The sequence below is a fragment of the Phragmites australis genome, chromosome 24, assembly GCF_958298935.1.
Source record: "Phragmites australis chromosome 24, lpPhrAust1.1, whole genome shotgun sequence".
In the NCBI taxonomy this organism is placed as follows: Eukaryota; Viridiplantae; Streptophyta; class Magnoliopsida; order Poales; family Poaceae; genus Phragmites; species Phragmites australis.
Genome location: NC_084944.1, coordinates 7220091 through 7230707, shown reverse-complemented (window position 1 = coordinate 7230707; position 10617 = coordinate 7220091). Strand labels below are relative to the sequence as shown.

Sequence of the window (10617 nt, the reverse complement as noted above, 5' to 3'; positions counted from 1 at the left end):
CAGATCCTTACAAGCAATTTCAGAAATAGTATAGGCCACTATTGAAACATCTTGAGTGACAGTAGTAGCTACAATTTTTTAATCCTTACAAGAAGTTTCAAAAACAAAAATTGGCACATCTTTGGAACTACTAACTACAGCTTTATCAATTTTAGGGCATCACTAGATACACTAGCTACAGTTATCTGAGCAGGCATGGTCACATCATTCTCCCCCTCTTGAAGTGAAGTCATCCTCAGCTTTGGATATTGTTCGACGACTCTTTCTTCTTCTTCACAGCAAGGAACACCTCAGCCTTAATAGCACTGTCCGTGATCGGTTTCAGCACATGTTGACACCCTTGTGCACAAAAGAATAACTATTGGATCGACCTCCATGTGTTGTATCAACATCAAACTGTCATTGTCTCCCTAACAACAAATGGCCTGCACTAACCAGTACCACATCACAGTCCACCTTATCAACATGATTTCCCATAGAAAAATGAACTCGTGCCTTGTGAGTAATTTTCAACATACCAGTTTGATTCAACCATTGCATATAGCATGGTGTAGGAAGCCTCCATGTAGACAAAGATAATGCATGAACTAAATCTGAACTAGCAGCATTTGTGGAGCTACCGCCATCAATAATCAGCTTGCATACCTTGTCCTGAATTTTGCACTCTGATTGAAAGATATTTGAGCATTGCCCTTTCACATTTGCAATAGTGCCATCCCATTGTACTTCTCGAGCCAAGATAGAGAAACCATTCAGAGTATCATCATTTGCATCAATTGTGGACTCACCAAGAGCATGATCCGTAGAATCCATAATGTGCAGTCCCAATGGAGAAGAAATTTTAGCACTCTCAACTATAGTCTTCTCTTTCAATTTAAGGGCACTAGCATATTTCTTTACTTGCTGTCTAGGAGAAGAATTTTTGCAGAAATCATGGCCTTCTCCTTGTTGCAATCACTTCCACTATATAGAGGAATAACATGTTGTTTGGGGACAAGAAAATTCTAACCACCAATTTTGCTACCTTATTCTTTTCATCTTGTTTGACTGCATCGGCTTGCTGTTTAAGCACATCTCCAATTATAGATGCAGTCCATGATGAACGCATATCCTCCTTCGTGCCTATAGAATTTTTGCCTCCCGTAGTCGATGTCTTCTTTTCATCGACAGACATATCAATGATGATCATATCGATCTCATAACACCACCTTCATCCTTATCCATATCCTGCAAGGATCTTCACATCTTTCAATGTGTCCTTGTTGCAGCTATACCCACCACTTTGAAACACAATAAAAAAGTCCGTCGTGCAAAATATATCTTCAAGCACAATTCTAGTCCACGATCCCACAAGAAATCCTCCATAGCATCTTCCCACTCATAGTACTCAGATGGAGAAGTGCTTGTTTAAAGTTTCGGCACAAACATAATTTCCTTGGCAAAACTATAGTCATCCATCATCACACATCAGCAGCATAAGTTGTAGATGTATCGTAATCAACCTAGTAGCTCTGATACTCACACACCTGTGATGTCCAAAATTTGTCCCAATCATTTACGGTACCATAAATAGCAGTAGATATCTCTCTCTTAACTTTGACAAACTCTGTTTCGGCTATGGAATTTCTACTCGAACTTTGTTTGGAATACTTGATATGATGGAAGTGTGTGGGTGTTCGAGATCAACTAGAAACAGGTAGACTTTGACTAGGTTGTAGAGGCGAATCTGAGTGAGTGGACGAACTCGACCTGATGGTCGAACTCGAGTATGGGGTCAAATTCAAGTAGATGGTCGACTCGACTAGTGGTCAAACTTGAGTAAATGATCCAAGCGGTAAAACAGCCGACCAACATGAATTTATGGCAATAAGATTAATCCTTAATCAACCGACCAATTAGAAAGAAGCAATCAAGAATAAACTGAGGCAAACCAGAAGCGATAGCAGATTGGATTAGTTTGCAATTGTCGGAGAAGAACAGACCGAAACCAAAGAAAATATTTCCTCCACCCATGCATCCAGTAGAAACACAATCAGAGAGATGGGATTCTGCAGGAACCAAGCAATGCACCTAGGACATAAAGCCTGATCACGCACTCAAATAACCCAATAATGGATCAGCAAAGTACTCAAGATGGAATCACCATCTTGTCTATTCTTCAGAGGAAACCCTCGACGAGAAACACAATATATAAAAATCATGTCTATTTACAAAGGCCACTGGCCCTATGCATATATATATATATACATATACATACATATATATATATATATATATATACATATACATATATGTATATGTATATGTATATACATATACATACATATATATATATATATGACACGTAAGCTCTAGACTCGATCTGAACCAGGCTCGGACTCGATCAACACAATAAAGTTGGACTTGAACACCACAAGATCGTCTCGTAATAGAAGCATGGAGGCTCCTTTCCACAATAGACTCGACCAGACCAAACCTGGACCCAACATAACTCAAGCAAAGAAAATATTAAAATAATACGGTCACTTGCTAATACTCCTAATTTAACTTTCCTAATTAAACCAACCTAATTCTAGCTAACACGTACAGATATAGACCCAATCTGAACTATGTGCTTCTTTCTTACTTGCTTCTCTTCTTTTTGTAAATTAATACCTATGAATATTTCTTGCGCTAAGTATCAGCACTCATGTTGTTCTCTCCCTCCTTGCATTGCTTCTCAAAATTAGGGAAAAAATCAAACTGAATAGACTTAATTTGCAAAACATTATGCTGCATTTCTGTTATGATAGGCTCTTGTGAGTTGTTCGTGTTTGTCACCTTACTTATTCTCTATCTGGTGTAATTCTGTGTGTATGAACTTTTATCTTCTGTCTAGTTTCTAATGGTGGTAATAAACAATTTCATTATAAAACAAAATTATATGAGAGGGATAAACGATCGGGATAAATCATAGATGCACAAAAGCATGCAGAGTTGCATTTTTCCACCAGTCTTCGGATGTTGGCATTCAATCTTGCTACAGCCATAATAAAAACAAACGTGCTACGGCTATCCGGTAACCCCATTTCCGCGAGCAGCGTGGGTGCCGCACTGCTTCGAGCTGCCAGGCGCTGATTGGACGTGAGACTCGTGCTCCGGACGTGCAGCAGAGTGGATGACACGAGCAGAAGCGTGCGGATCCTTCGGTTGGTTTATGCGCTTCGTAGTGGCGAAGGTGCCCAAATTCCACAGTAGACGTGCTTATTCTTCGGGTTCCATGGCCTCATGCCGCCTTCAAGATACTGGACGCTGTAACATTGCACACGTGCGGTGCAAGCGTACAGCACCCGCAGGGACAACCAACAGTCAACTCCTTTAATCAGAAGGGAAAAAAGCAGTAAACTTTGTTGGTTTACTTTTTCATCGCACAGGGCGGCCTGGGCTCAATAATCAGCCCTCCGTCGTCAGCCAGCTATTGCAAAATTTATCTTAAGGCCTAACATCATTTCATACAAGTACAATAAAAGTCTCAGCCAATCCAGTTATAAGACCATTTTGTTGGGCTCTATGTATCATTCTTGTCAAATTATCAACACTGAAATTAAAAAGGATAGGAGACATAAGATCCCTTGCCTAAACCCTTTGGATATTTGAAAATAGGGACCAGTCTCATTGTGTCATTGGAGCCTCTCATATGTCATTGAAGCCTCTCATATGTAAGCAGATAAACAAGAATTCCCAGCTCACTTTGTCATAAGGTTTCTCAAAGTCTAGCTTCAAGACCACACCTACTTGTTTATTCTTTTTTAGTTTCATGGAGAATTTCATGCAAGTCCATCACCCCAGTCATGGCATTTATGTATGCGAATATGAAGCAGGATGTGATATATAATTTGATGGGTGCGAATTATCCGATATTTTAATCAGATCTCATCTATAACACTTCTGCCAAGCTGACTCCAATCGTATCTTCTCCGACTTTGAGTCCTAAAAGAAAGTGAAAGTGATTTGGTAAAGACATTATCGATCAAAATACGATCCCTTTTTCACCGTACCTCATTAAAAGATACAAACTATAAGATTTGTGAACAAGCCCGGGTTGGATTAACGCAAGTGGGCGGTGTTGGTAATATGCGTAAAAATCTAATTCCAGATTTTATACAAAGGCGTATTTCACGATCTAAAACATTTTAACATACTTCTAACCCTAGCAGCAAACAAAAGTACCAAAAGTCCATCAGTTTCATCAAGAACTCACAGTCGGGTTGATGAAGGGATGAAGTTGACGATGTGTCGATTTGCTGCCGTGCAGATCGAAGATGAAGCAGTGCAGAGCGGTCGCGCAGGTGCGCTGCCCAGAAACCTTATTGCCGTCCCTCGTGCGGGCTTCACGACGGCAGAGGCTCAGAGATACCGCTCACCCTCCAACCTTGTGCACGGTAAGGAGAAGGGCCGGCGAGATCCGGCAGCACAGCACACAGGACAGTGATCTGGATGGGTGGAGAAGAAAGTGTGGAGCAGAGAGATCTGTGTCAAAAAGCCTGGACGTCTCCAGGATTTAAAGGGAAATGGCTGTCCTCTTGGAGCCGTTTTCTCTCATAAAATTCCCACAATTGCAGCCTCCATAACTGACCAATAACCCTCAGAGTTAAGGCATTGATCGCGATTAAAACAGCTGATTATGGCATTGATCACAATTAACAAGGGAGAGCAGCAAAAGGGCTTGCAGTTTTGTGCTGTCACGCCACGCCACGGTCGCGCGTCGCAAGTCACAAGTCACGCGGATATTCACGCGAAAAATACGTGAATACGCGCGCACGTGCGTGTGAATATAGCAAAGTATACTCTCTCTTTCTCATCTTCTCTATTTTAAAGAGGCCAGAGAACTCAAATATTTAAGTTGGTCTACATCCCCTTGCCTGGCAATACGGGACTAAACTTTCTTGCTTTGCATTCTCATGAATGGGCTTTAAATGGGCCACATTCCAACAAGCGGGTGAGAAAATATGTCGTCTAACGTATGGTAAGTAAATCCTAGGGCCGGCAACAGGGCAGCCCGGGTTGAGTCCCCGTGGGTTTTACACCCGGTCAGGATGGGACTAGGTTTTCGCGGGCCTGTGGTGGGCGCTCGACTCATGGCTGTCGTTGCTCGCCCACCGCCGCCAGCCCCATGCCCGTCATTGTCCCCCCACCCCTACCTCATGCCCGTTGCCGGTCGCCCTGCCTCCGCCCTCTCTCACCAGCCGTCGGCTGCCCCGCCTCCATTGCCCTCTACGCCTACTGCCCACACCTAAGGCTGCAGCTTCTCCCACGGGGTTCTTGTCGGGTTTTGGGTTCCAGCCAGGTTCAGGGACGGAGGTGATTTTTCACCCGTTAAGAGTTTCGAGTGTGGGTCGGATTTTCTGATTCGGATTTCGGATTAAGTATGTTCTTGCTGCACCTGATCCTGACCTACCCTGTTGCCAGGCCTAGTAAATCCATGCATGAATACTTGATGGACATTAACTCTTTTACGAAGGGAGAACAAAAATATAAAAGAGGTATTATGCTTATACAGACCGGCTCTACAGAAGAACTGAGCTATACGTGAATTTTGAGGCGAGATGCATGTTGTATAGGGCTTACGTTCAGCGACCCGTCCTTTTCTGTCTCGTTAGGTGTAGGAAGGTGGAACATATAATGTAACACAGGACCAATCTTAAAGTGATCAAACTGTGGAAATTTGCTCAACTTTCGGAACAATTAATCCGAAAAATCGCTACCAATATTGGATAGTAGATACACTGCTAGAGTACTCTGGTGCGTATAGTATCGAACACTCAAGAAATCACGAATTCCCATGATGCCATCCGGTGAATTTGTCTACCTCCGCGCCCTAGCTCGCTCCGCCGCTGCCAACAGCCCGATAGCATCCGCTCAGACGACCGAACAGCCGGCCCACGGCTGCTCCGACCGCCTCTGACTTTTCTTCCTCCTGGATTGACGCTGATGAGATAGTAGCACGTCGCTCACACGACAGCCACGAGTTTCTGCTTCTGCGGATTCGCTGCTTAAAGAGAAATGCATCTACTATTTTTCAGTCAACTGAAATTGGGCGATGTTAGCGGCGGGGAGGCGAGATACGTCTGCGCGAAGGCAGGTTAGCGCAGGAAATGGTGGGCACGGAGCCGGAGGATGCCAAAACTAGAGGAGGAGGGTTGGCAGAGGAAATAGAGTGACGGGAGGAGGAAGAAAAGGAGTGACAGACGGAGAAGGAAGAAAGGATGGCAGGCGTCCTATGGATATGTTATGCATTGTCAACTGAAAAAACATCGTTTTTAGTTGAGTGACATATATCACGTCCTAAAGAGAAAGTAGTATGGTTTGATTCCCACACTAGGGACATAGGGCCACGATTCTTTGGGTTGGAACCGAACACTCTGTTCAAACACGGGGAAATCAAAAATGGCTCTGTGAGAGCGCCGGCGCTCGGGCGGGATTGGGCCGACGCCCGACGGCAAGCGGCAGCCGGTTTCCCGGAGAGGGCTCAACAAACTGCGAAACGGGACCAGCGTGACCTCACTGCTGAATCCTCGTCGGCGTCGGGACGGGTAACCACTGTGACGGCCTCCTCGTTGGCGTCAGGTGGGCGTCCTCCGCCTAGCTCTTCGTAGGAGAGACCGAGAGAGAACCGAGCGGGGTGGGGGCAGCGATGGCAGGAGGCGCGCTGGATCTTGGACGGAGGTAGCGCTAGATGTGGACGAAAGTCAAATCTTCAAATGCAAAACGAGGCCCTACTGGTTAAGCATCTGCATAAATTTTAGAACAGAATGGACATCCCGTGGGTAAATTTGTTGCGGAATACTCACTATGCTGATGGCCCGGTTCTTCACACGTCCACAATCAAGGGTTTCTTTTGGTGAAAAGATATTATAAAATACATTTACCATTACCGGAGAATTGCATTATGAAATTCAGAAGATGGATCCACCAGTCTGCTATCATATGACATTTGGAATGGAAACTACCTTAAAATGCAACTAACCAGATTATATTCCTATGTCAAGCACAAAAACATTTCCATTGCTCAATTTAGGGAAGACACCGCGCTGTTGCACTTTCACACACCGTTATCTATCCAAGCTTTTGAGGAGCTTCACATTTGATAGGAGAAAATTGACTCTTTACAAAACAGCAACATAAAGAATGCTTGGTTCTACTGTTGGGGTATGCCCAATTATTATTCTCGAAAATTATATGCTCTGCCTTTCAAGTCTATTGCACCCCCGGCACTATTTCTCTAGATCCGGAAGTCCAATGCTCAAAGAATTGGAAGTTTTTACATGGTTGCGTTTTAAGGACAAACTCAATATAAGAAATATTTTAAGGAGGAAAAACATGAGAGAAGATAATGATGATTACAATTGTGTTCTCTACAATCAAAACGAGGAAGAAACTACTTTTCAATTTGTTCTTAAACCGCCCCTTTAGTATGAGGTGTTGGACCTCCATTGGCCTCTATCGGGATCATTCAAGAGACTTTTCCAGTATGCTACATGAAGCTAAAGTACTTCTAGCAGCACCCTTTCTTCATAGAGATTTTCATGATTGTGTCATGGGAAATCTAGAAACAAAAGAATATGAAAATCTTTCAGCGCTCCGCGACGAGCTTCAACAGTTGGAAGTCAAATTTTTTGGACTCGGCTAATCTTCAACTTAATAGAATGGACTCCACCCTTACTTCTTTGATTACTGCTTGGCTTTCTTCACTTTATAGTGTTCCCCTCTTTTTCTCTCCGCCCCCTAGTTTTGTTCTAGCTTTGGTCTCCTACTTGTGCGCCCAGGGTGCTAGGTCTTCAGTTTTTTTTTTTTTTTTTTTTTGTAGTTTCCTCTTTTCTTTTCAATAAAATACTGCAGTCCTTAAAAACAAGTCTCCCGTCTGCTGTCTGCCCTTTTTTTCCCTATTTGACGCGGGCCGCGCAGAGAGAACCATACACGAGAGTCAGAGTTCGGTTCGATTGCAATTGGATCGAACCATTGCTCCGTCGTCGCCTGATCGGTGGTGTTTTACTGTTTGGTTCGCACAAGCGCTAGGGCGGGTTGCTCTAATTGAGCAAGGAGATGAGCGTCGTTGATCGGCAGTGTAGTTCAGACATGCAGGGGCTGATGGTGCGCGCTATACAGCCTATACAGCTACTTCCCCCACTTCCCCATGCTGATTCAATTTGGTGCCTACGTAAGTTAAGCAAATTAATCTTCTATGCACGTGCGTGCAAATACTACACTTAATTGATTCCGGCGTAACGACATGCTTAATTAGTTGGAGAAGCTGTTGTAACACCCTAACTGTTAAATGCGCGCTCGTACGGAAATCCACACATAAACAAGCTACACCAAATACATTTGGATTCAAACGCAAGAAGAAAACATTGATCTTTCATAAACTCAACACGGCAAACTGCTGGTACTCTGATAGGCTTGTAAAAACAGTAAAATTAAACTAGCCTAAATAGCTAAAAATAGCAAAACACCATGGAACAGCAAAGCAAAATTCAGAGTACAATAATTAAGCTAAGCCAGTCAATTCAACAACTAAACCGAAACAAACTAAGCTAAGCCAACCTGCCTAGCTAATTAAGCTATCTTCTCTTCTACACCACGGAAGTGAGCACGTCGGTGCGTGCTTACATCAAAGACTTGAGCGACCGCGCCTTCACGGGCTTCCTCCACCGCTTCCACGGGGTCTTCCTCTTGCTGTCACCATTGCTAGCTCGGGGCTCACCATTTCCATTGATGCTGCGGCCAGAGGTACCAATTCCTTCGTCATCGCTGCTCTCCTCGTCGCCGCCTGCGATCCCAGCGATGTCATCGCAGCTAGACACATCATCATCATGAGCTGCAGCCCGATTGGTGTCTTCAGCAGCTTGAGCTTGATTCGTACGAGAGGCATCTTCAGTCTGTTCCTCTTCTTGCTTTGCGGGTACAGACTCGTTCATGCCGCTGCTTCTGCAGTGCCTCTTGGTGCGGAACGGGCCGAACCCGGTGTAGTAGTAGAAGCCCTCGGTTGCCTCAAAGTCGCCACCGGACTTCTTCTTCCGTGGCTTGGAGCTGGGGGAAGGCTTGGAGGCTGCTGTGGACGCCGGCATCGCCGCCTCCGACGCCACTGCTGAAGCGAACTCGAACTCGGGGTTTAAGTATGAGCGCTTCTGCACGAAGTGGTAATCGCAAAGAGAGTTGGGGCGGCTCACTGTCCGGTTGCAGTGCCACCTCTTGCCGTCGTTCTTCTTGCACTTCCAGACTTGAGCTCCCCCGTCCTCGCCCTCCTCTTTCTTCTCCATTGCCTTCTTCTTGGCCTCGGTCTCCTTCTTCTCCTCCTTGTTCACTGCCGCTTTCTTCTTCGCAACCTCACGCCGAGGCTGGGCGCCGTCCTCGCCGGCTGCGGCAACAGCCGGCTTCTCCTTCTTAACCGAGGCGGCCGGCATGCTGGGCGTGAAGAGCCAGCTAGCCCGGCAGGCGACATGGACGAAGTACTTGTCCACGAGGTCATCCTCCACCTAATCGATCGAAACAGGTTAATTAATCAACACATCAGCATGCACAGATGCTAATCTCAGTCGGCTACCGTGCCGAAATGGGGGCCGCGGATCTAGGGTTCGACCCGGCCGCCGCTCCGGCGATACCAACGCCCTAGACGCGCGGCCACCCCAAATTACCACGAGGGAAGGGTAGCTAAACCAGCGTAGACCCCGGTCAGACGTGCCCTCCCGCCGGCGCCGCCCGCTGCCCGCCCGTTCGGACCCGCCGGCCAACCCTAGTGACATGCACGAACCGGACCCCGCGAGCCGCGGGGACACGACGATACCCCCACGAGAGCAAGGAGCTAGCGAAGCATGGACCTCGGAGAGCGACCCGGAGCGGAATAGCCGGGGGGGAGAGCGCGGAGGACGGGAGGAGGAGACGGTCGGGGTTGCTAACCTGGGGATCGGAGAGGGAGAGCTCGGCGATGAGGTCCCACGGCGAGCGGCTGAGCTCACAGCGCTCCCCGGAGGCAGTCGCGGGGCTTGCGAGGCCGCCCCCGCAGCAATATTCGGGCGCAGAGCACGGCTCCAGGCGTGGCGGCGGGAGCTCGAATGGGGGCACCGCGTCGGGGGCCGGGGCCGCGGGGGCAGGGGCGGGGGCGGAGTAGGCGGAGCCGAGCAGGCGGGAAGCGCTCCTGCGGATCCGCATGGCGGCGAGGGCTCCGCGACGGGGAGGGATCTGGCGGCCTGGGGGCGCTAGGGTTTGGGATTTCGGTGGAGGCGAGGTAGATAGCAGCAGGAGGAATGAGAGTGAGAGCGAGAGGTAGAGATGGGGTGGGCTCTGCGCCTTGCATTTTCTTTTGGTTTTTTGGCGTTTCGCGTGGGGTGTGCTTGGGGTGCGGTGTGAGATTTCTTCGCAGCCTCCGCGGGCGTTCTTGGCTGGGTTCCGTAACGTTTCCCCGGGGGGTGATATATAGTGGTGGCGCGTGGGCCCCGCCGCTCAGTGACGGCACGACAACCCACGAGAAACGGGAGTGGGGCAAGCTGGCGGCCGGGTGCTTGTTGCCTGCGGAGGAGTGCATGCTGGACTGAACTGGGCGCTCTAGCATAGTAGTTGTGGCGTCGCCTACGCGTCCAG

At 47.3% G+C, this 10617-nt stretch overlaps 1 protein-coding gene across 1 annotated transcript; it reads right to left on the bottom strand.

The window, feature by feature from the left end:
• Positions 1-8350: 8350 nt before the first annotated feature.
• LOC133908061 (uncharacterized) lies at positions 8351-10409 on the bottom strand. Its single transcript, XM_062350185.1, has 2 exons — positions 9937-10409; positions 8351-9515 (listed from the first exon to the last, which is right to left on the bottom strand). The coding sequence occupies exons 1-2, from the start codon at positions 10186-10188 to the stop codon at positions 8646-8648; spliced, it is 1122 nt and encodes a 373-aa protein (XP_062206169.1). The 5' UTR covers positions 10189-10409; the 3' UTR covers positions 8351-8645.
• Positions 10410-10617: the final 208 nt, after the last annotated feature.

Coding starts and splice junctions, on each gene's coding strand:
- LOC133908061 (XM_062350185.1), bottom strand. CDS start 10,188: ATGCGGATCCGCAGGAGCGCTTCCCGCCTGCTCGGCTCCGCCTACTCC. Junction 9,516..9,936: donor TCTCCCTCTCCGATCCCCAG/GTTAGCAACCCC, acceptor TCGATCGATTAG/GTGGAGGATGACCTCGTGGA.